Source organism: Myotis nattereri (genome assembly GCF_964212035.1).
Source record: "Myotis nattereri genome assembly, chromosome: 3".
Lineage (NCBI taxonomy): Eukaryota > Metazoa > Chordata > Mammalia > Chiroptera > Vespertilionidae > Myotis > Myotis nattereri.
The window spans coordinates 66,131,602-66,157,560 of record NC_138077.1 but is presented as its reverse complement, the minus strand read 5'-3'; the positions used below and the strand labels follow the sequence as shown (position 1 = coordinate 66,157,560).

Here is a 25,959-nt window from a genome sequence, read left to right as displayed (position 1 = left end):
TTCAGGGACTAGATGCCTAGAGCATCTCAGGGTAGCTAGAAACTACCCCAGGATAATCAAACACACTGATGCCACCTCCCTTCGAGCTGAGAGTCTGAGCTGCCTGTCAAGGGCCCCTCCCTCCCCTCAAAACCCCAGGCTGACACTGACGGATCTTCTGATTCCTTTCTCTTCCCAATTATTTTCCCCTTTAATTGGATTCAGATATTAGAGGAAAACAAGGGACAGTGGGGGCGACATGGAATTTCATAGTGGAACCTGCATTTTGGAACTAAGAGGAATCTAAGAGAGCCACATTCCTTTGTGTGATCCATCTCCCATGACCTGCATTCTGACCACGTTTCCTCTAATAACATCCTTAAGCGATAGATTCTCATTAGTAATTTAGTTAAAACAGAAGCAAGTATTATTTACATTGCTTTACAAATGACTGGAGAAACAAGAACCACATTATCAGTTTCTAATTGCTTTTGTGAGTTGACTAAGGAGTTATGGGGTGAAAACATTCTTTTTTTAAAAACTTGAATGAAGATTTCATTGTTAATTTGGAAATAGCTATTTCTGGTTCTTTCTGCCTGCATAGGAATATCATCACTATCGCTGTGTTCTATGCACTACCTGTGATCCAGCTGGTCATCACCTACCAGACAGTAAGTGCTGCCCTGAACCCCAGAACCCACGCTCTCATACTGCAGGGAGAGAGCTTTGCTGTGATGTACAGAGAAAGGTATAACTTGGGATTGGTCCAAAAATTAATTTCCCATTTGGGTTCTAATTGGACTTCTCCAATGCTTCATCTTTGATTTTTAATTCCCAATTATTTTATCAGAGAGAGGCTTGGGACCACTTGTATTGTTTTGTCTACCAATTCAAAATTATTACCTTGCACTCATTCAGTCATAGTATCTATCAATTGTGCCTATGATTTACCAGTTTGAACTCTTGACCATCATGGGATAATGAGTAAATAAGTTTCCAGATCAAAACAAAGATGCCTGATGTCTCATCTAGACTGTGCCCGTTCACTAAGAGGAAATTTTTTTTGGTAAAAGTAAAACTAGCTTCATAAAACTAAAAAATATTAAAATAAAAAGAAAACAAAATAAAAAAACAAATAAACATAAATAATAATTAAAATAGTTTAAGAATCCCTAATACTCCTTCATAGAATCCAAGGGTCCAGGTCACTTGAGTGACCTTCCTAGGATTTATTCTCTGTGAGAAAGTCCATTTTGATTAGCACGAAGCTGAAGGTGTCTCCAGTGAAGTGGTTCTCAAACTTTGTTGTGCATTAAAATCTTCTGGGGAACTTTTAAAAATCCCTGTGTCCAAGCTGTACCCCATAGCAATTAGATCAGAGTCTCTTAGAGTGGAACTAGCCATCAGTACTTATTAAATGCCCGGTGATTCCAGTGTACAGCCAACTTTGAGAACCAAAGTTCTAATAACATTCAGCCAATTTCATATTTACTGCATGTACTGCATTATGAGAACAAGTACTTTATGAGGTCTGAATACCACAATTTATAATCTAAATATTCTCTGAATACTTTGGGGCCCTGTCAGAAGACATATCTATACTGTGGTCTGGGGACATTCTTGATGATAGAGACGGTGGTAAATATGGAAAACTGAACACCACATCCTCGTGTCTACCTGCACAGTGGTTATTTTCACAGAGGATGGGACAGCTTCATGTCCTCCCAGCATTCATCTAGAAAATAGGACATATCATGGCAGTCCTAATAGGCATGTCCCAATGTTAGCATCCTTTGATACTCCTTTTATCATGAGAACAAAGGGAACAAACTCAGTTGAATTCCACCTTGAGGCCGTGTAATGAGGAAAATAGAATATTTCAATTCAAAGCAAGATGGTAGCATCTAAAGGAAATGTGCCTGTGCTGAGGGGAGGTGGCAGATAATGACCCAGCCTGATGAGAAGGAGTGCTGGTTGCACTGAGTCACAGACAGTCTATCACTGTGAGCAGTGCTGCTCTTTGTGATTTCAGACTTGGCTCAGGGGACTGAGAAAAACTGCATCTCTGCTTCTCGCTCTTGATTTTGCAGGTGGTAAATGTCACTGGAAACCAGGACATCTGTTACTACAACTTCCTCTGTGCTCACCCTTTGGGTGTCCTGAGGTAAGCCCACTCCACCGGTTGCCATTTCTAAAGGCTTTTAGAAATGCCTTTCTACGTAATGTTGTGATTTCAGTTTTTAAAAAATACTAAAAACACCTGTGGAAAACTACCCCAGTCATGGATAAAGAGGCATTTAAATCAAGAAGTTGAGACCAGACATGCTTCTCACCTTCCTGTATGAGGCGTCAGGAAATGTTCCTAAAAATAATCTGCTGAGGTGAGGGCAGGGATGTTTTTGAAAACATCAGGTCCCTAGTTGTGATGACACTTTTCCATGGGCATGAGCTGCAAGTACATTCAATCCATTAAACAACCTCATGAGGAAGACAGTGTTACTGTCGCCATCCTCCTTTTTAGATGAAGATGCTAGGGCAGTGATGGCGAACCTATGACACGTGTGTCAGAGGTGACATGAGAACTTATTTTTTTGGTTGATTTTTCTTTGTTAAATGGCATTTAAATATATAAAATAAATATCAAAAATATGTCTTTGTTTTACTATGGTTGCAAATATCAAAAAATTTCTATATGTTAACGGCACCAGAGTTAAGTTAGGGTTTTTCAAAATGCTGACACGCCGAGCTCAAAAGGTTCGCCATCCCTGTGCTAGGGCTTAGAAAGGTAAGGACTTGCTGAAGGTTCCTCAGCTGTCAGTAATGTAGGAACTTGAACCACACTTGCTGCCCCTAAGACAGGGGTGGGCAAACTTTTTGACTCGAGGGCCACAATGGGTTCTTAAACTGGACCGGAGGGCCGGAACAAAAGCATGGATGGAGTGTTTGTGTGAACTAATATAAATTCAAAGTAAACATCATTACATAATGTTTTTTTAGTTTTATTCATTTCAAACAGGCCGGATCCGGCCCGCGGGCCGTAGTTTGCCCACGGCTGCCCCAAGACCATGCTGCAACCTCCAGAAGTGGAAAGAGCATTAGCCTGGGAGTTGGGAGCCTGGCTTCTTGTTCTAGAACAAGTTTTCTGAATTAAAGCCACTGGTTGTGACCAGCTTAATCCTGATATTCATACCTTCAGAGCTAAGTGTTGACACAACACAGATCCATCTATGAGAATTCCCTCTCACACTGTAGCTGAAACACTTGCCCAAACTGCCCATCTTTGGAGCATCTCTCTTTCCCAGGATTCATTCCATGCCAGTGCCCATGGGACCAGAGAGGATTGGGAGCATAATAGGGAAGGATAGTCCTGGCCGGGTTTGGCTCAGTGGATAGAGCATTGGCTTGAAGACCAAAGGGTCCCAGGTTCGATTCCGGTCAAGGGTACATGCCTGGGTCGCAGGCCCGATCCCCACCAGGGGAGCGTGCAGGAAGCAGCCAATTCATGATTCTCTCTCATCGATGATGTTTCTGTCTCTTCCCCTCTCCCTTTCTGAAATCAATAAAAATATATTTAAAAAAATAGGGAAGCATAGTGGGCACCCCTGAGAGGAAGCAGCCACATTTTACAGGCCTGGCATCCTAAAATGAAAGGTTAAAGATGATCTCTGATGATTTTCCAGTCCTGGAATCTTTTTTTTTTTTTTCAGTCCTGGAACCTTATGAAAAGGTTAGTGGTGGAAAACACGAATGCTGAGTTCCCTCGCTAATTCATGCATTCATTCTCTAAATCTCTCTGACTGCCTGACTCCCCCATGGTTTCTCTCACCCTTCAGTGCCTTCAATAACATTCTCAGTAACGTGGGGCACGTGCTCCTGGGCTTCCTCTTCCTGCTGATAGTCTTGCGCCGGGACATTCTCCACCGAAGAGCCCTGGATGCCAAGGACATCTTTGCCAAGGTGAGCAGAGGGCGGGTGAATCACAAGTGGGAGCTACAAGGGCTATGATTCCAAACCAGATCTACAAAGGGGAAGAACATCTTATGGGTGGTGATGATGGTTTGCGATGCTTCTGGCCAGGCTTGGGCTCCAGATTCTGTGGCTCTGTCACTCACTGGTATCTTTCTGTTGACCACGCTTTCTCCTTTTCCAGGAGTATGGGATTCCCAAACACTTCGGTCTCTTCTATGCTATGGGCATCGCATTGATGATGGAAGGAGTGCTCAGTGCCTGTTACCACATCTGCCCTAATTACTCCAACTTCCAATTTGGTAATTAGAATTTACATCAACTACACGGATTTGAGTTATAGGATCCTTATCCTGGGACCCTCCCAAAAATGCCAAGGTCATACCTGCAAGAATTAAACACCATTTTACATGACCTAAAGCCCAAGGGCACCTCACTACGGGGCATGGTTTCCACACATTTTCTCTCTGATCACATTTTAGACTAGACAACTCCTAAGACTGAATGTTGATCTCATGGCCATATCTGCAGGTGAGCCGTGGGCTAATCTTAGGCAGCAAGTCAGCAGGTAGAACTCACCAACTAGTGTCTAGAAAGGTCCTCAGTATAACTTGGCCTAATTTAGCAGTTAGATTGCTTTGGGATGGATGTAATAGAAAAACCAATTAAAATTGAATGAAATAATAAGGACATTTATCAGCTCAGCTCACCACCTGAAACTCCAGAGGCGGAAAGGGTTAGTAGCTCTGGTTCCACTTCTCACCTGTTGCTTTCATTCTCAGGCTGTCAGGGAACTTAGGATGGCAAATATAGTTATAGCTGATTCTGGCTTCCTGTCTCCACCCCACGATGTTTGGAGGACACAGCTTCAAGAGCCTTCGTTTAAGAGCATGGAAACTTCTTTTCTAAAAGTCCCCCAGATAACATTTCCCCACAGCTCAATAGTTCATTGAGCCTATTCCAGAATCATAGTCATGAGCCCATTCCAGACTCATTCCCTATGTGCTAGTTAGCTCAGACTTGGGTTGCTACACTAATCACAGTGGCAAAGAAGGTGAGATTACCTTTAGATCAATGGGACCTATCCCTGGAACCAGGGGTGAGGTTAGCCTTCTTAAAGCAAATTGGCTTGACAGGTATGCATTTCTGAATTGAAAGCAGGGCTAAGAAGTCTGAGCTGCTGTCAGGGAGCAGGAGGGAAGAGCTGATACTGGTGGTAGGCAATTAACAATGTCCTCTGTACTCAAGAAGAAAGGTTTTTAAACAGTCATTTTTATGTTTGTGCTCTAGCCTCTGGCTATTAACTTAGAACACCACAGAAATTCTCTGTCTTATTTTATTTTATTTATTTATTTTTGCTTAATCCTCACCCAAGGATATCGTTTCCAATGATTTTTAGAGGTAGTGGAAGGGAAGGGGGAGAGAGAAAGGAAGAGAAACATTGATGTGAGAGAGACACATTAATTGGTTGCCTCTTGCACATGCCCCCAACTCGGGCCAGGATCGGGCCTGCAACACAGGTACATGCCCTTGACCAGGAATCCAACCCAGATCCTTCAGTCCAAGGTCCAAAGCTCTAACCACTGAGCAACTGGCCAGGACACGTCACATTTTAATTTTTTAAAATTAGAAAACATTTTTAAGAGGGAAAACTATAGAGAACAATATCATTCACCCCTCAGAATAAACAAATGCCAATATTTAAAAACATTTGACTTAAATCTACTTTTTAAGAAATAAAATATTGTGTAAACTTCTTGAACTACTTTCCAAATTTATTCCCCTCTTTCCTTCCCTAGAGGCAACAACCATGATTAATTTGGTATTTATTCTTCCAGTTTGTTTTTATAGTCTTACTACATTTATAGTAAATTGATATTAATTTACTACACTCTGTTCTGTAACCTTTTTTCATCCAATAATATGTTTTCAAGATTTATCAATATTGAATCAAGGACAGCTCATTCATTCTTTTTTTTTTTAAGGATTGTCATATTCTGTACTAAAAATATACCACATTTATCAATTCCTCTATTGAACAACCTTCAGATGTTACCAACATTTTGCTGTTACAGATAGTGCTGCAATGAACATCCTTATGTTCAGCTCTGTGTATATGTGAAAGAAGTTCTCCGGGGTACGTAAAAGTAGAATTTAGGGGTCACCTGCAATGGAAGATGGGCATCTTCTATTTTACCAAAAGCTGACAGGTTTCTCTCCAGAGCGTTAATTCCCACTCCTGCTAGCTGTGGGAGAGTTCCCATTTCCCACATCATCACTGGCGTGTGTTATTGTCAGGTATTTAAATTCTTATTAGATTGTTTAGTTACATGGAATATTGCATTGTTGTTTTCACTTGCATTTCCATAACTCTCATGCAGCTAAGCCACATTTAATTTATAGCTGATGGGAAATCCCTAGCCTATAAAGCTATGCAGGAGCAGCCATCAGTGTGGTTACGTTTCAGGATGCTGAGAAGGGCCTCCTACGCTCACCTAAGATTCATTTTCTTGTCACACTGCCTTAATTGTCACCACGAGGGCTTTTTCTGTTATTGTTGTCGAACACCAGCGTTTAAACACAAACACCCCTGCGAGTGGGAATAGTCAATTATTTGTCATATCAGGTAAGTTTCTTCTGTGAACTAGGAACAGCTTTCTTTGGAGGGATTCAGAAGTGGAGTATGTAGGAGTTGCCTAGAGAACATGCCTGCAAGGCAGGCATATTGGAGGTCTCCACACAGTCTAAGGGCAGTGGATACCCCAAGGCCTGAAGGGAGGGGGTTTTTCCGAGGCTGAAGAGAAATCTGTCTGTTGCCTACTGGATCCTGATGGTCTCGGCTCCTCCTCTGCACCTGCAGACACCTCCTTCATGTACATGATCGCTGGCCTCTGCATGTTGAAGCTCTACCAGACCCGCCACCCAGACATCAACGCCAGCGCCTACGCTGCCTACGCCTCCTTCGCCTTGGTCATCACACTCACGGTGCTTGGAGTGGTGCGTCCCTCCCCATGACTTCAGCCTCCCTTTCAGAACGAACCCTCTTGGGAGGTTTTTTGTTGTTTGTTTGTTTTGGGGAGCTCAGGTGAACGGAATTGAATTAATCATAATCCTTGGTTCATGACACTCTCATCGTTGATCCATTCGTGGCATTTTATTTACTTATTCGGCTAGTTATTTTTTATAATGTGATTGGCACCTGTAAAACTACCCCTGAAGAGTTTTAAGCTAAAGCTGGGACTTCACTCACGTGAGACTGAAGTAGGGATGTACAAGACTGGAGAGACTGACTTCAGAGGTTAGAAACCACTTTCTAAACATGCATGGACAAGTGTTACCTGTCTGCAGCTATTTGAAGAGCAGTAGTCCTCAACTTTAAACCTCTCACCCCTTCGCCACTGCTGTTCGGCTGCCTCTCCCTTTTCCATTTTTATTTGGCCAGGTAGCCATTCTGTTTCCTGCCCTGTGTGTAGTAAGACCCCTGTGAAGTCAGTGAAGGGGATGAGGTGGAGTGTGAGGGGGAGGCAAGGGGGACAAAGTCACGCACAGCTTGGTTTTTGACTCCTTATGCCAATTTGAGAGGGAGCTGATCTTAGAAGTTCTCTGGGGAAAATCGCAGGTGAAGGCAACTTCCATCTTTTCTTCTAGGTGTTTGGAAAAAATGACGTCTGGTTCTGGGTCATCTTCTCTGCTATCCATATACTGGCCTCTCTGGCTCTCAGCACCCAGATCTACTACATGGGTCGTTTCAAGATAGGTGAGTCGCCTTTTACGTAATACTAAGCACACTGAGAAAACACTGTTCTCACTGATCCAGCCATCGTGAATACATGCTCTGAATTCTGTATTGTGTTTCATAGCATACATTCTCTCCAAAACCTCCTCTCCTTCACTGGGTTGCAGTAAACTACTATCACTAAGACTAGTCACCTGAGAAACTACGCTCACCACACCTGAGAGCTGAGGCATCCCTAAAAGCTTTGCAATCCACCGAACTTTGGAAGTGCATTTGCAGAACAGCATGATTGCCATACCACTGATTCTACCTGGGGGGTGTTTTTTTGTTTGTTTGTTTTGTGGCATTTAAAAGGGCCATTTCTTTAACCATGATAAATGGTTATCAAGAATGAATTATATATTCTTTTCAAGTTCTGGGACTGGAAATTTGAGACCAACTTGCCAATGTTAGCTGCAGGATACCTCCTGGACTCCCTTTGACCATGTGAACATTGAACATTGGCACCTGTAAAACTACCCCTGAGAAGACTGACTTCAGAGATTAAAAACCACTTTCTAAACATGCATGGACAAGTGTTACCCACAGATATCAGCTCTGGCCTGCTGTTGGTCAGTCATCACACGTGGGAGCAGGTTCAAGTCAACATGGAGCATTTAAATTTCACCTGCCATTTTGAGGTCCATGAAGTCAGACAAATATTCTTTGGTCTATGTCAGGGGTCCTCAAACTTTTTAAACAGGGGACCAGTTCACTGTCCCTCAGACCGTTGGAGGGCCGGACTATAGTTAAAAAAAAAAAAAAAACTATGAACAAATTCCTATGCACACTGCACATATCTTATTTTGAAGTAAAAAAACAAAACGGGACCAAATACAATATTTGTATTTGCATGTGGTCCGCGGGCCGTAGTTTGAGGACCCCTGGTCTATGTCAAGAAAAAATTATATATATAGAAACATAGGCCCACTCCTCATATTTGCAGAGCCCAAGGAAAGATTGCAAATAAAAGCTCATATGCCATATATATAAATTTTAAAGGTATAAAGCAGACTAAAAAAAAAATATTAAATTCATGGAAGAAAAGGAAGACAAGAAAATGCCAACAAACTGATAAATAGAATATGCCTTCATTATAACCTAGATCAGGGGTCCTCAAACTTTTTAAACAGGGGGCCAGTTCACTGTCCCTCAGACCGTTGGAGGTCCAGACTATAATTAAAAAAAAAAAAACTATGAACAAATTCCTATGCACACTGCACATATCTTATTTTGAAGTAAAAAAACAAAACGGGAACAAATACAATATTTGTATTTGCATGTGGCCTGCAGGCCGTAGTTTGAGGACCCCTGACCTAGATGGTCCAGGTTCTAATTTAGAATTCACGGTTCCTCAGAACATAGCTCTCCTGTAGAGCTGGTCCCCAGCCCCTCCCTCTTTTCTTCCCACCTCTGTCTCTGTCCTACATCCTAAGGGGTCTCACAGGTATGCATGTGGACACCCTTGTTCTACATCCCAATGGCCACTCCTTGCCCCTGGAAGTGCATGCTCCAATGGTGCCATCTGCCCCACCCCCCAGAAGATAGACCCGGGAATGGGGCTATGCAGACTCTGAGATCAGGGTCAAAGCCTTCTGGGCAGGGAATCCTAGGGTCCAGGAATTCAGACTGTGGCCTTGGAGGGGAAGGAGTAGTCCCCTTGCCCTGCAGACTCCTCACTCAGTGAGGCATGAGGGCCTCCGAAATACAAGACCCCTCTTGCCCAGGTCCGAGTGATTCTACATAAGCAAGTGGCTAGTTTATGAGGAGTAGACCTAATAAAGCATTGTCTTATTTTGGCAGTTTAGGCTTCCCTTTTGGCATGGCCGGTAGGTTTTCCCTTGGCACTGACATGCCCATGCCTCCAGCTCCCCAGGGAAGCATCTTTAGCTGGTTGTGTAGAGGATTTGGTTTGGTGCACTGGTCACTTCCCATCCCCCAGACTCAAAGGTGAGTTAAGTCATACAAAGTCAACTTGCAAACGGAAAATAAGCTGAAGCTTCTGGGTTCTCTCAGAATTGGAAAAATAAAGGTAGTGCAGATACAGTAGTCCCCCGCGCCCCTCATTCACGGGGAATATGTTCCAAGTCCCCCAGTGGATGCTTGAAACTGTGGATAATACCAAACCCTATAAATACTATGTTTTTTCCCTATGCATGCGTAACTATGATAAAGTTTAATGCCTAAGTTAGGCATGATAAGAAATCAACAATAATGACTAATAAGAAAATAGAACACTTATAACAATTGCTGTAACAAAGGTTATGTGAATGTGGTCTCTCTCAAAGTATCTTATTGTGCTCACCTTTCCACGTCAAGAAAGCGTTTTGCGGCTTCTCTTTGGCATGTCCTAATTGCAGCGTCAATATTTTGCGCTTTGGGGCCATTATGAAGTAAAATAAGGGCGACTTGAACACAAGCACCGAAACACCCGGACAGCCCATCCGATGACCAAGACGCCACTGAGTGACTGGCAGGCGGTGGGTGTACAGCGTGCAGACGTGGAGTCACATCCAAGCAAATTCCTGGGACTCACAGACTTCGCCACGCTGTTCGGAACAGTGTGCAATTTAAAACTTATGGACTGTTTGCTTCTGGAATTTTCAATTTAATATTTTCAGATCCCGGCCCAGCCAGGTAGCTTTGTTGGTTAGAGCATCATCCTGATACGCCAAGCTTTCAGGTTCGATCCCCAGGCAGGGCACGTAAAAAAGCAGCCACTGGATACATGAATAAGTGGAACACAAACTGATCTCTCTCTCTCTTTCTCTCTCTCTCTCTCTCTCTCTCTCTCTCTCTCTCTCTCTCTTTAAAAAAAAATACAAATTTTAAAAAATATTATTTTCAGAGCCCGGTTGACTGCAGGTACCTGAAACTGCGGAAAGCAAAGCCACGAATAAGCGGGACCTACTCATGTGTAATGATGACCATTAACACATAGAGGAGTTTTGAATATATTTATACCACTTATACGCCATAAGTTTTGCAATGCTGAATTAGTTATCTTTATAAAAAGAAGAAAGTTAATGCATATGGCCAGGTAACATATACCTGCCAGGGTCTCCACAGAAAAAAGCTGTCACACACAGATTGAGGAGGATTTGCTCACAGAGGGACTATGCAAAGGACAAGGGCGGGTAGAGAAGAATGGGAGGGGTAGCAGGGCACCCTGGGCTGGCAGCTGAGAAGCTTTGCCTCTCCATGAGCCCCAACAGACAGGCAGGACACGGTTACCGAGATGTGCAAAGGGAGCATGGTGGGGAGGCAGCCACTCTGAAAAGACCAGTGACCTTAGGTTGACAGACACAGGGAGGGCACCAGGAAGGTAAACACCCTGAGGTCGCTCTCCTTCCTCTGCTCCTCCCTTCTCCTGCCGGGGTCTCCCATTGTCCAAATCCACGCAGGCCAGGAAACCCACCGATGTCCAGTCAGCCTCCAGGCGGCGCAGGGCAGGGCCGGGCGTGGAAAGCAGGTCTGAAAGGGCAGACAGAGAGAGCCAGTGTGCAGCTTAATGGAATATCTGCAATTTCCTCACCCAGAGTCTTCCCCCAAGTGGTGATAGACTTACCAGAGTCAAAAGGAAAACTCTCTATTTCATTGTGACGACGACGGCTTCTAGATTTAGTCCAAAGGCAGGAAGTTGAGTTAGTGGACAGAGGCACCTCTCTGCCCATTTCATAAGCTACCTTTGCTTTCTCAAGTCACAAGCTCCTTTCTCTGTGGCCCTGGGGGCCACACGTGAAAATAAACATGGACACAGGAAAGACAACAGGAGTGAGGCAGAGCATTGCATACGTGGGACAGAGAACCACACAACTGCTTGCCCAGGTCGCTACCGTGCTGCCAGGACCCCAGAAAAGGGCCCCAGGGAGTGCTCATGATCAGGGTGGGTTATAAACTGGAAGCGGGACACAAAAGGAGACAGAAATCTGATTCCCTCCCGGAGAAACAGTACATTTCTGAATGTCTGAGACAGGCAGACAAATTCTGTGCTTTATGATGAGCCAACATTACTTTTCTAATCAGAAAATAACTTTCAAGTCATCCATTTAGAGAGAAAAAGAAAATAACCAGTAGTTTACCTGTTTGGCTACCTTCTCACAGATCTTTCTCTTTCCCATGTCTTCTCTGCTTTCCACTGACTCAGAGGTGTCTGACACAGGTAATGTCCAGCAGCCCTTCGCAGGGTTCTAGATTGTTTCCTTGACAATGTAACCCTCCGGGTTTCCTGCCAACCCCCAGAACACCTCCCTCCAGGTTGGACAGGGTGGTGGGCGGGGAGCCAGAGAGAGGCTCAGAGGCCAGGATCACTCCCACCCAGCCTGCGCACGGCTCTGGGCTATCGCATGGGCATGCCCCGGGCCCCCTTCCCTCTGTGTGGCTAAGAGTATAGTGAAGGCTGGCTGCATTGACCCCAAGGGTAGCATTCACAAGAGAGCGGGATCGGGATCCACCCGCACGGGATGCTTGCCCAGCTTGCATGTGGTGTCTACAGTGTGGACAGCTCAGAGGAAGACAGCCCGTCTGGGATCCCGTCTCTGTTCCCATAGCAGCTATAGCATGCACCCTCACAGTTTCCTTCTGGAGGATTGCATTTAAAAAAAAAATCTTTCCTGTCTTTTTCTCCGCATCTTCACTATATTCCTCTGATTATTGTTCCAGGACAGGTTTGGGCTTTCTGAACATGCCCAGTAAAACCCAGTATCCCTTGGTTCAACGCTTACTGACTCATATCCTCTTTGAGAAATACAGATTAGAACTTTTACAAGCTAAGCTTCCCCATCCTCTGGAGAGAGCAGGTGCTTTTAAGGTGGGCCCCGCAAACTCTCTGCTAAAAAAGAAACACCACTGGAGGAAACGGTAAACCAGTGGTTCTCAACCTGTGGGTCGCGACCCCTTTGGTGGTCAAACGACAATTTCACAGGGGTCGCCTAAGACCATCCTGCATATCAGATATTTACATTACGATTCATAACAATAGCAACATTACAGTTATGAAGTAGCAACGAAAATAATTTTATGGTTGGGTCACAACATGAGGAACTGTGTTTAAAGGGCCAGAAGGTTGAGAACCACTGCTGTAAATGAAGGGAAACTTAGCTGGAAGAGACCCTAAAGGACTTGGCCGGCCACCCAAATTCCTTGTGATTGACGGTTACGCGTGTCCATCTTGCTTGCCCTCCTGCAGTATCACCCAGGGGTGTGGCTCACCCTCCATGAGGGCACAGGTGGGGAGGTGAGGGTGCCATTTTTAAAGCAACATGGATTGTGCACCTATTAGCTGCAAAGAACCATATTTATGAGGTGAAGACGACATCATCCTGACCCCAAAAGCTCGGGCCCTGTGGGAGTGTTTTGTATTATCTCTGACCAAGCCTTCTTACCATGCGATTGTGCCCCGGCAGATCTGGGGATTTTCCGGAGGGCTGCTATGGTGCTCTACACGGACTTCATCCATCAGTGCAGCCGGCCTCTGTACATGGTATGTGTGTGCTCCTGCACCCCTTGGCTTTCTCCCAGAGAGTAGGGGAACAGCAGGAGGGGCAGGCTCAGGGCAGCCACTCAGCTTTCCCAATCCAGAGGGCCAGATGGTCCAGGTGGCTGAGGTCCATCAGGGGCAAGAAGCCTGCTGTTTATTCTTCTTGTTCGTAAGAAACAAGCTGGGATGGTCCCGCATTTGTACATGAAAGATTGCTAGTATAGAACGAAAAAAATATATATGCGGGTGTGTACAGAACTATTAAGCAGTGATCACTCTGTGGGGCGTCCCTGTAAACAACCCTCCGAGGAAGTAAGATGATTTCCCTTGAGTAAGTGAAAGGGGCGCTATCACCACCGCACCAGGTCGGCAGGCACAGGCCAGACCCTCTCAAGCAAACTGGGACCTATGGCCACTCCAGCAACTTTCCTTAGGAACTTACACTGCCCCCATTATACATGTGTTTGATTTTTATGCATTGTTTTTTTGTACAATGAGCAAGGATATTTTTTCAAAATTGTGGATCTTGCTTAGTGGTTGAAACACAACTTTTTAAAATTCTCCATTCTAGTTTTCGGTATATTATATCTTTCTACACTGAGCACAGGAATCAGGGCCCTGGTCACAGCGATGTCTCTGCTCACTGGCAGTGACCTTGGGAAAGCTACACACGCCCTCTGAGCCACGGCCCCCACCTTGGAAGGTGCTCCGGGAACCCTGTGTGCTCTGCCAAATAGCATCACTAGTCTGTGGTCCCTTAGCACCTGCTAATGGTTTACAATCAGAGGACTTTTACAAAAAGGAATGTGGGGTCCCTTAGCCCACTACCGCTTGTCAGGACCTGTGGGCACTAAAAATTGAGGGGGCTGAGGCTGAGGGGTTTTCCGTGTTTTCTCTCCTCCTTTTCAGGACAGAATGGTGTTGCTCGTCGTGGGGAATCTGATTAACTGGTCCTTGTAAGTAATCTTAGGAAGACACCTCTTTTCCTCTGTATTAATGCCTCTAACACTTTGGTTTAGCTTTCCTTGGTTGTCATTTTTATAAACAAATCTGAAATTAAGGAGACCATAGGACTGAGCTTGCCCTAGAGACTTGAGAGAAAGGTGTTTTTCTCCTGCAAAGAATGCACTAGGAAGCTCTTGTGTACCATAGTAGCCCCCCTTAAAGTGTTGAGTTCAAAGCATTGAGTTCATTTGCTCAACAAGACAAACATCGAATTAGTGGATAGATTAGATTAGATTACATTAGATAGATAGATAGATAGATAGATAGATAGATAGATGATAGATAGATAGATATTATGTCTGTAGTTGCAAAAATGCAATGTAACTTTAAATATTTTTTAAGAACTTTCCATAAAGGCTACCCAGCCATTTGTCTTAGAGTGTGTGTGTGTGTGTGTGTGTGTGTGTGTGTGTACGCGCGCGTGCGTGTGTGTAAAAGTCCCTTTCCTAGTTATTTTTTCTCCCCCTAGGTCTCGTTCTTCCCACTCCACCTACATCATTCTTCCTCTTCTTTCTCTCGTTATTGGCCCTTTTTCCTGCAAATGGCCTCAAAATAGAACAGTACAATAGACGTATATTTTTGCTAGCTGTATCTATTTTATGCAACCTATTTTCAACTAAAAAATGTGAATGAGTCTGGCCGGGTGGCTCAGGTGGTTTGGACTATCATCCTGTACACCAGAAAGGCTTGTCAGGGCTCGCAGGAAGGAGGTAACCAGTTGATGTTTCTCTCTCTCTTTCTCTTTCTCTTTCATTTCTCTCTCCTCTCTCTCTCTCTCTCTCTCTCTCTCTCTCTCCAATAAAAACATATTCTCAGCCCTAGCCAGTTTGGCTCAGTGGATAGAGCGTCAGCCTGTAGACCAAAGAGTCCTGGGTTCAATTCCAGTCGAGGGCATGTACCTCGGCTGCAGGCTCCTCCCTGGCCCGGGCCCTCGTCAAGGCACATGCAGGAGGCAACCAATCGATGTGTTTCTCTCACATCAATGTTTCTCTCTGTCTTTTCCTCTCTCTCCCACTCTCTCTAAAAATCAATGGAAACACATCCTCAGGTGAAGATTAAAAAATATAAGAATGAGTGAGATAATTTATTAATCCCTCAAAGATAAGTAAGTTTAGCTGCTTTTACTAGTGGTTCTTCGCTGATGGGCACCTCTGGGTCAATGACCTTTGATAGAACGATAACTCTCTACTTCTGTTGCCCTTTAAGACATAAGAGGAATGAAAGAGGTATACCTTCAGGGAAGCCAGAATCTCTTCAGGATAATTTGACTCTTATTGGGGCACCATAAGCTTCTGGAAGAATCTCCCCACAGTGCTGTCACCAAGGGATGCCCTCAGGATAAGGCTTATGACTGTGCAGGGCCCCTGCTTTACATGGGGGTGAGTCAAGATGGACGATTCTTGGCAGTGGTCACCTGCGGGGCTGTTTGGGGCCGCCCTTTTAGGGCAGACCTGGTGACTGTAAGATGGGGTAATAAATTTTAGTATTAATTTTAAAACCATAGACAGCTATCCAAAGTTGGTCATGTGTTTCAAGCTAATTACTGGGATAATTCTACTTCTAGTACTGCAGTCTAGTCTAATGAAGTAATCTTCACTGCAAAAGTAAGCACAGTATGTCTGGAGGTGTTCGTTCATTCATTCATTGTGCTGTTCTTTATAATAGTGAGAAACTGAAGGGCGAAGGGAAAACCCTTCGTTGCAACCAGAGAGGAAAGGCAATTCTTCATGGTGCATCCACTTATGGGAAAGTTCAGATCGATTGTTAAAAATGAACGTGCTGAAGGAAATGCAATCTGTTAAAAGTTACTTATAATATGTTAAAGAGGTTTTTTTTTAAATCCCCCTCCTTGCAAAAATGGGAGTGGGAAAGTGAAAAAAGTCAATAATGTCACAAATCCACATCCGTGGCTGCAAAATAACTCCTCCCCGTGTGCTCAGCGCCCTCTTTGGACTGATCTACCGGCCCAGGGACTTTGCCTCCTACATGCTGGGCATCTTCATCGGCAACCTGCTGCTCTACCTGGCCTTCTACATCATCATGAAGGTAAGCGAGGCGGCTGGGAGCCGCAGCGCCTGGGCCCGCGGCTGGCGGTGCAGGCAGCCCCGCAGCCTCTGCCTCTCGCCCGCAGCTCCGCAGCTCCGAGAAGGTCCTCCCCATCCCGCTCTTCTGCATCGTGGCCACCGCGGTGGTGTGGGCCGCCGCCCTGTATTTTTTCTTCCAGAATCTCAGCAGCTGGGAGGTAAGAGAAGTTTTCTTTTCCAAGGTGTGGCCCCTCTCCATCTGCCTTCCGACCATCTTGCTTCCCTCTCTCTATGTGCTAGTTGCTGTTTATCTTTTTGATATCCTCTCAAACAAAATCTTTCTCTAAAAACCTCAATATCCACACACAAATGCTCAATGAATGGCACCTTGTCATCACTCTCAGGGTAGCACTCATAGATGTGTAAGTCCTACAGACTCTGCACGTTTGACCTTCTTTATGTGTTGTGTTACGATCCTGTTCCCAATGAGTGTTTAACATGTGCAAAAACCTTGATTAGTGCCAAAGCCAGTTTGGCTCAGCGGATAGAGCGTCGGCCTGTAGACTGAAGGGTCCCGGGTTCGATTCCGGTTGGGGGCATGTACCTGGGTTGCGGGCACTTCCCCAGTGGGGGATGTGCGGGAGGCAGCTGATCGATGTTTCTCTCTCATTGATGTTTCTAATTCTCTGTCTCTCTCCCTTCCTCTCTGTAAAAAATCAATAAAATATATTTAAAAAAAGAAAAAACCTTGATTAGTGTATCTTCTCCCCCTTTCTCATCATAAGCACCATCCATAAACAAATACCCAGGTTCAGGGGTCTATAAGTCCATTTCATAGATTGGAAAGCGGAGGCCTAGAAATTTAGTGATATTTCTGAAGCACAGAACGTGTGAGTCTCCACTCTCCATCTCCACAATCACCACAATCGATTTTAGAACATTTTATCACTCCATAAAGAAACTCCCCATTTCTCCTGAATTCCTGAGCCCTAGGCAGCCACCAAACTATCTTTTGTCTCTATAGATCGGCCCAATCTGAACACTTCTTTGAAGTGAAATCATATACTCTGTGGCTTTTGAACCTGACTTTCTTCATGTAGCATAACATTTCCTAGATTCACCCATGGTGTAGCATGTATCCGTACTTCATGTCTTTTTATTGCTGAATAATATATTCCATTGTATGGATACACTACATTTTAGCTAGTCATTCATCAGTTGATGGGGACATTTGGGTTGTTTCCACTTTGGGGTTCTTATGAATGACGCTGTTCTGAACATTTATGTGCAAGTTTTTTTGTGTGTGAACATGTTTTCTTGGACTAACTTTTTGAGTCGGGCCTCTAGTAGCATTTGTGTAGCTTTCTGGAAGCTCAGCCCTCTGAACAGCTGGACTGTGGGAATGCTCGTCCACATCCAGCCTCACCTTCTTCCAGGGAACCCCAGCTGAGTCCCGGGAGAAGAACCGGGAATGTGTCCTGCTGGATTTCTTTGATGAGCATGACATCTGGCACTTCCTCTCTGCCACTGCCCTGTTTTTCTCATTCTTGGTGAGTTGATACCTCTTTGTTAATTTGTTCTCTCTTTACATCTTGTACTCTGTCTTTTTTCTCATTCCCTCTTTCTTACACCCTCTTTCTTCTTTATTCCTTTCTGATTTCCCTTTCCAATTCTGCATTGTAATTTAATGTACAGATTGTTTCATTTTTTTACATTGTATCTTCTGGTTAGATAGTTATTTTTCTTTATTCTTCAATATTTTAAGACACAGAGTGACAAAATGATTTCCCTTAAGCTTCACAACATTTGGCTATCAGAACTCACATGCCCAGAATCCCCCAGGCACTGCTTTTGGCATCCACTAAAATTTCGATAGCATTAGGCTATTCCTCCTTATGCTATCTTCACATTCCTCCTTTCAATCTCAGTGAATACAAGTCATTTACAAATTCCTGGAGTAGCTCAGAATAGCATCCAGGCCTCTGTTGCCTTCTAACCTATCAGTTCCAAATCTTTCATGTAGTCCCTTCATTTCTTAACCCAAACACCTTCCCAGAAGCCACGCATATTGTAACATCCTCGGAAGATAACTCCCAGCATTCTTTCACATTAATTTTGACTTTCATAATTAACCCTTTGCGGTTGTTTGTCTACTCTCAGCCACCAAAGCTTTTTTACCGTTCCGGTTGTATGTCTGCTCTCAGCCAACACAGCAAGGAACCGTACGAATCTTAACTCTATTCATTCATGTATCAGTTCATAATTTCTCTGAAAGCTCTTAAGTGTCTAAGCGACCTTGTCACGAACCAAAACATTGCCCCGACAAACCGGAGATATCAAAACTCAATATAAACAAACGCGGTCGTTCCACACTCGCCATGCAAAACACCGTGGCAAGTCAGTCGCCTTTTGAGAGTGAAAAAATCGACAAGCTTCAGAGATACTTCGCAGAATTTCAAATAAAGATTTACAAATTATGTTTAACTGTAATTAGGCATTCTCGCTTGTTAAGATATTTCAAAATAATACTCCAAAATGGCAAAAAGAAAGTTACCGAAAGAAGTGTACTGAGAATCTGAAAGTAATGATGAAGAGTTTTATTTTGGCACCTTGAATACTGACTCTGACGTAGAAAGTGATAACGTTTGTAGTGATTCTACTAGTAGTGACGTAGTTCCAAAAAAGAATTAATAAATCTTGTTTATCCTTCATAATCTTGCATGTTATGTATCACTGCTCTTTCAATGGAAATTAATTCCGACCAGTACGACACCCATGACCACATTTAATACGACCGCAAAGGGTTAAAAGCCCATGGTACCTGCACAGGTTCATGACAAATAACAGGAGTCGGGTCTCCAGGACTCCCAATACTGCCCACTTTAAGCAGTCTCTGCTGGCCTTATTGCCTCAATAGTGGAGCAGGGCTACCCCCTGGTGGCCAGTTTCAGAAGTTTACTCTGTATACTCACTCTTGCTTAAGGCTTTTATTTTTGAGTCACTTTCATTAGAGAGAGACAGAAATGGAGCGAAGGGTTCGATGTGGAGAGAGTGATGGTGGAGGGGCCTACAAATGGAGGAGGAGGATACAGTTTATGTGTAGTAACACTTTATGCAATAAGACTTCATTTCCTTTAGGTCTTGACCTAAATGGCCCCTTCAAAGTAATGACTTCCTCAGCCACCTCTCAACATGTTTTTACCTCCCATACCCCATACTTCCATGTTCTTGTCATAGTTTGACTTTTACCCTTAGTATATATTACCATCTAATATACTATACTTAGCACATGTTTCTGTCTAACATACTACATATGTCTTACTCATGTATTTGCTTCATGTCTGAAGCCCTCTCTTGAATGTAAGCTCCAGGAGGGTAGGGATTTTTTGCCTCTGTCATTGCAAGTTGTATCTCCGGCACCTAGAATAGCACATGGTAGACCTTGATTAATTAATAAATGAGATATGTCATTAAAATAAGTGGCTGTTCAGGGCACGGCATTGTAGAAGGCCGCGGAAGACATGAAAACGAGTAAAGGCACATGTTTCAATCCGCATGTGTCTCAGAGAGAAAGTAACGACTTACTGCGGCTGTGACTGTGCATTCATTTCATTTCTCCGTCCCTCTCCTTTCAGGTTTTGTTAACCCTGGATGATGACCTGGATGTGGTTCGGAGGGACCAGATCCCTGTCTTCTGAGCCTCCAGCATTAAGAGAGGAGAGAGGGAGCGATCGATCTTGGTGCTGTTTCATGAAAAATGCAGGGCCTGCAGCAAAGTAACCACTGCCAAATACTCCACTCCCCCCCTGTGGAGTCAACTCTGAATATATTCACACAGAGAAGAGAAGCGGGGGAGATTCAAACCTGCAAGAGTAGAGGCAGCAGGGAAGCCAGGGCTATGGACAGAGGCAAGCCCTGAAGCGTCGAGAAGCCCCTGTCCCCTTATGTCGCAACTCTGAACTAGACATGGACAACCGCTGCATCAAATCAACTCGCTATCATGGGGCCCCTCCCACCCTCACCTGGGACCCACCAGCAATGGCTGAACGAAGCTGTGCCCTTCCCTCCAGCTGCCTCCATGCCCACCAGAAACTTGAGGTGGGCGCCCTTTGCACTTCTGCAACGTCTGCTGCTCTAGCCATCTCAGAGCACCAGCTCCTTGTCCAGGGCCCTGGGCTGATGTTGGCTCCTCAGAGTCTGGCAGAGGAGTGGACAGATGTTTTATCAGCACCAGCTGGGCACCTCCTCAGAAGGACTGCTGTGTGTTTCCCCCAGGTTCCTCACCTCCCTAGAGAGACTCTGGATTGGGCCTGTCACACACTCCTCCTAACAGGTCGCTGGGGCCAGAATTTGGGTGCTTACCTATTCCTGGTGTCTTCATCTCACTGCTGTGTGTTGACCCCAACACTCAGGCTCCACCTTCTCCGGAAGGCCCTGCTACCCCACAGACCAGCTCCAAGGTGGAAGGGAAATGAGAGAACTTTTCTAGCAGCAGGAGGAGCAAGAGAAATGACCGGCAGGGCTGAGGCGAGTAACATCAGCATCAAGCAAACATGCCTCGCCTTAAGGACTTGGGCTCCTGGAGAAACCCAGCCACAGCAAAAGGGCATCCTCGTGCCTCCAGTTCAAGCAGCGCAATTCTGCGCCCACATCACCTTTGTGGAAGAAATGGGTGTTTCACCAGGGACACTGCACTGGGGTCCTGTACACTGACCCAGCCCTGAGCTGTCACTTTCTGTAGATCAGGGCCTGCAGACATGCTCCCTGGAGTTCTCTAGAAGCAACTCTCAGGCCGATGCATTTTACTCTTACTCTCTAGTTGCAAAGAGCACAGGACATTAAGGATGGCCTTGGTCACACCTGATTCTCATTGTCTCCCCGTAAGGTGTTGAGAGCTCAGCATCCCACTTCCCTCCCCACTGTCTGGCTGCTCTGCACCTGAGAGTCCTACTTTGACCAGGCTCCTTGTTACCTGAGTGGGATGTAATCAGGAACTACGCACACAGATGTGCACACATGGATATATATCTGCCTGTGAAGTCACCTCTCACCTCTGCTTTCCTGATCATTCATTAGAGAAAAGGATCAGCCATTTAAAAAATTAAAAAAAAAAACCCAACTATTGTCCTTTCTCTGAAATATCTAATAATGTTCAAAAACATTATGGAAGTTTGAATGGCAAACTTTCCCTGGTTTTAAAAACACAAAGATGCTTTAAATGAAATGTTGTGGTGTGTGTGTGTGTGTGTGTGTGTGTGTGTTTCCTAAAATGCCCCCAAATTTGTAATTGGTCTTCTGTTACTCTTTATTCCTTAAAAATTATTGGCATTCCACCCTGGAGATAAAATCCTTGCCTCATTTACATGATCGTGGTATGATCACATGAGCTAACACATACTGGTGAAAGTGTTCTATAAAATAAAAACTCGTAAAAAAGATATTGTTGGCTTGTGTAGGCCATATGAAGGCCACCCATTAAATGGTTGTGTTAATCTAACATCTAAAACAAATTTTGAATCTGTTTAACTATGGCTGATTTGAATTAATTCATTTCTTTTAATACACTAATGGTTACAAATCAAAAAAAAAAAAAAAAGGTCCCACTAAGGAAATGTGAACAAAGTCTGTTCAAGTAGCTCTGTGGCCTGAGGTGAGTATTTTGTAAGACACATTACCTGTTCGGTAGCTTTTTGAGAAAATACATCCATGGGCATGGACATGGGGAGAGGCCTTGTAGAGATGGATAAATTGTGCTGCTGTATTCTTGATCATTTTCTGATGTCTGTCTTGTGCTATAAACTCACACACTGTGGTCAGTTTTGTTCTCTACAGCAGAACTAAAAACCCAGACCAAGCCCACTCATATATTAGTAAACTAGAGGCTCGGTGCACGAAATTCGTGCACTCAGGGAGGTGCCTCAGCCCGGCCTGCACCCTCTCTCAGTCAGGGAGCCCTCAGGGGATATCTGACTGATGCTTAGAGCAGTGATGGCAAACCTTTTGAGCTCGGCGTGTCAGCATTTTGGAAAACCCTAACTTAACTCTGGTGCCGTGTCACATATAGAAATTTTTTTATATTTGCAACCATAGTAAAACAAAGACTTATATTTTTGATACTTACTTTACATATTTAAATGCCATTTAACAAAGAAAAATCAACCAAAAAAATGAGTTTCATGTCACCTCTGACACACGTGTCATAGGTTCACCATCACTGGCTTAGGGCCTAAGCCAGCCGTGGGCAAACTACGGCCCGCAGGCCGGATCCGGCCCGTTTGGCTGTTCTATCCGGCCTGCGGAGCCGAAAGAGCGAAAGAGCGGAGGGTTCTCTTGCTCTTCCCTCCGCTCCTTCACCAGCAGCAGTGTTAACATGGCAACGTCGGGAAGCACGGCCGCAGCTCCTTCTTCTGAGTCCAGTTTAAGAACCCATTGTGGCCCTCGAGTCAAAAAGTTTGCCCAGCCCTGGCCTAAGCTATCAGTAGGACATCCTTAGTGCTGCCACGGAAGCAGGAGAGGCTCCCGTCACCGCCACTGCATTTGCCAGCTGTGAGCCTGGCTTCTGGCTGAGCGGCACTCCCCCTACGGGAGCACACTGACCACCAGGGGTCAGCTCCTGCATTGAGCATCTGCCTCCTGGTGGTCAGTGCGCATCATAGTGACTGGTGGTTTCACCGGTTGGTCAATTTGCATATTAGCCTTTTAGTATACAGGATATTAATCCTAAAGGTACTTGTTGCACATTCTCCCTACAGTGCTGATCTCGTGGTTGGAGGGCTCAGTACATGGTTCGAGGGCACCGGAGGGGTGGGTGGGAATGCGGAGCAGGGGCGACCAGAGTTGTTTAGAGCCGATGGCCCCTCCCCTATGTAGGACAACGCCTGTGCTCCTGGACTGCACTCTTGACAGGGGAAGGGAAGGCGGCTCTGAACACCGAAGTCAACGGGAGGGTAATTGGAGAAAAACAGCCCTGCCAGGCGGGTCTTGGCAGAGCAGGCCCAGAAGTAATGCGAGCAGATCAGCTGGAGCCGGACTGCCATGTGGCGGCCAGGGGGGCAGGACGGTGCACCGGGAGACAGCCTCTTCACACCTCTGAGGAACACCTGCCGGTGCCGGATGGCTGCGGCTTAGCCGGGCTATTTCAGCACCGGCGGGAGCCAGGGGAAAAGCAGGATCTATCTGAGGAAGGGACTCTCCGTGGCCGGACATCACCCGGCCAGCTCCTGGGGCAGAGAAAGCAGCAGCTGCTGCTTTGCAGCTCCAAACAGCCACAGGAGTGTTCTGTGGGGCCGCGAACTGCACGTGTCAGTAAAGCAAGCAACGCCCCCGTGGGTCTCATTCTGGGAGACAGTCTCTCCAGGTAAAACCTGGGGCGAAGGGAGACAACAATCAACGTTCTTCATAGAAGGAATGCAGAGTGGGAGCAGGATCCTTGCGTCAGACTTGAGTCCAAATACATTCGCCGTGGGACCCCCGGCAAGTTGCTGGAACTCTCTGATCCCCACCTTCCCATCCAGGTGCACTACCTGCGGTGACAAAGGTGGAGGTGTGCGGAGCACCAGGAGCCGGGCCCACGCAGAACGGCCTCGCCCAGCACCGCGGGGAGGCAGGGCCAGAGCTGATCTCTCCCCGGTGTGTCTCCCTCCTCCAGGGGCTCCTGACACCAGCGGTTTTGTTCCCGCCGCCGCTGGGTTCCTAGAGGCCTTCAGGGGGTGGGAGGCCTCACCTGCAGAGATAAGCCTGGAGCTATCCACCCTCCCAAGCGCCCCCCCCCGACCCCCCCACCCCCCCCCACCCCCCCACCCCCCCCCCACCCCCCACTCCTTGCCCTTTGTTGCTGCATCCCACTGCCTCTGGCCCTTAATACTTTTATTCCAACTCAGATGAAAAGTTGCTACCACAGCTAGGGCCCAGCGGGAAGTGGGGCTGGGTATGATGCCACACTTCACCACTGCCTTCTCCATCGGGGCTGGCCTCCTCTCTCCAGCAGCTATTGCTACCGGTGCAGGGAGCGCCATGTGCAAACGTCCCCCACCCTCCCCGCCCATCACCAAATGCCCTGATGGTCGGCTCCAGTGGAGCAGGGCTTCCACCTGCACTGACCAAACAGGTCCCAGGAGGAGGAAGCATGGGAGGTCCCTCGGGTTTTGAAATGACCTTGCTCACCACAGTTCTGCCCGGTTTTTAATTCTGTTTTTAAATCTGTGTTTGGAGAAGATGCACCAGTGTGGCTCCGTTTTGACATCTCCTCAATGTCAAGGCACCTAACCTTAGGCCTTCACACAGGAATTCAGGTAGGCTTGGCAGGAGTCTCAGGTTAGCTTCACCTCTGAGTGTCTAATAGGCCACAGTGATAGAGTTTTCACTGGACAGGACTCTGCAAAGGGACCGCTGCTCTGAGCTCCAAGGAGGGGCTGCAATTCCCCGTATGGCTTTCCTGAAGTGTGGTCTTTCTATTCCCACTGAAATACAAAGAACACGAAGTGTTTCCCATCATTCACACAGAATTGTCCTTTACTCCCCCAAATCTTAGGGAAATGGAGCTCTGCCCTCTTCCTAAATATCTCCAGATTCGATTTCATAAGTACCCCTGAACTCTACATTTTAACAAATTCCTTGGTTCTAGTCTATGTTTTTTTTTCATCTAAGACAACATTTCTCTGAAGATCAATTATAGCTGATCACCGTATTTTGGCACAGAACAGCCTTGAAGTCATGTCACATTTTAGTCAAGTGCTAAAGTCTGGGTGCCCATCTCTTATCCCAGCACTAAAGTTATGATTTAGGTAACAAGATGTTTAAATCGTGAAAGATTTTTATGTGAGGACAAGAGAAATCTGGCATACAATCCCATGATGCCTAGCTTCTGGGCCCTTAATTTCTTCTAACTCGACATTCTTCATGAATCTAAGTCCTTTAAACAAAAGATTATCTAAAATAATCAAAAGCTTTCTATTTTAGGATGCTATAACATTGCTATCTGAGGAGAGAAAAAATGTTGATTTTCTTTTTATGATTTTTTTCATAAAAATATAATTCGAGGTTATTTTTCCATTGATTTTTTAGAGAGAATGGAAGAGAGAGGGAAAGACAGAAAGAAACATCAGTGTGAGAGAAACACATTAATTGGTTGCACCCTGACCAGGGCCAGGGCCAGGGAAGAGCCTGCAACCAAGATATGTGCCCTTGACCAGAATCAAACCCAGGACCCTTTGGTTGAGAGGCTGATGCTTCGTTCACTGAGTCAAACTGGCTAGGGCTTTTTATGCTTTTTTTTTTTTTTTTTAATATATTTTATTGATTTTTTACAGAGAGGAAGGGAGAGAGATAGAGAGCTAGAAACATCGATGAGAGAGAAACATCGATCAGCTGCCTCCTGCACATCTCCTACTGGGGATATGCCCGCAACCCAGGTACATGCCCTTGACCGGAATCGAACCTGGGACCTTTCAGTCCGCAGGCCGACGCTCTATCCCCTGAGCCAAACCGGTTTCGGCTTTTTATGCTTTTTATTACATTGCTTATCTGAGCCTTCGCAAGGCTCAGTACCTGGTTCTAGGTAGGCCCCTTCGAGGAAGAGGACCAATCCAGTCTTGAGGTTCACTCACTGCTCTCTTAACATGGGGCACCTTGTAAAGCAACCTACTCGTTAGGGAGTCTATTTCCCCTTTATCCTCTACTGCCTTGCTACTTCTCTGTTCAGTTATGCAGAATCAGAAATACTGCTTCAGTCA

General features: G+C 45.5%; 1 protein-coding gene across 1 annotated transcript in view; it reads left to right on the top strand.

Moving 5' to 3' along the window:
* Nucleotides 1-21,752, top strand: part of SIDT1 (SID1 transmembrane family member 1) — a gene marked incomplete at its 5' end in the record, with an annotated part of 93,661 nt that extends 71,909 nt beyond the window's left edge. Inside the window, 13 exons of the mRNA XM_081088469.1 lie at nucleotides 584-650; nucleotides 2,070-2,143; nucleotides 3,813-3,936; nucleotides 4,130-4,247; nucleotides 6,806-6,942; nucleotides 7,594-7,702; nucleotides 11,868-11,882; nucleotides 13,126-13,202; nucleotides 14,109-14,155; nucleotides 16,145-16,250; nucleotides 16,336-16,446; nucleotides 17,665-17,778; nucleotides 19,864-21,752. Coding sequence (XP_080944595.1) covers nucleotides 584-650; nucleotides 2,070-2,143; nucleotides 3,813-3,936; nucleotides 4,130-4,247; nucleotides 6,806-6,942; nucleotides 7,594-7,702; nucleotides 11,868-11,882; nucleotides 13,126-13,202; nucleotides 14,109-14,155; nucleotides 16,145-16,250; nucleotides 16,336-16,446; nucleotides 17,665-17,778; nucleotides 19,864-19,926 — 1,162 coding nt within the window. The 3' untranslated portion in view covers nucleotides 19,927-21,752. The remainder of the gene's footprint in view (nucleotides 1-583; nucleotides 651-2,069; nucleotides 2,144-3,812; nucleotides 3,937-4,129; nucleotides 4,248-6,805; nucleotides 6,943-7,593; nucleotides 7,703-11,867; nucleotides 11,883-13,125; nucleotides 13,203-14,108; nucleotides 14,156-16,144; nucleotides 16,251-16,335; nucleotides 16,447-17,664; nucleotides 17,779-19,863) is intronic.
* Between the last annotated feature and the right edge of the window lie 4,207 nt (nucleotides 21,753-25,959).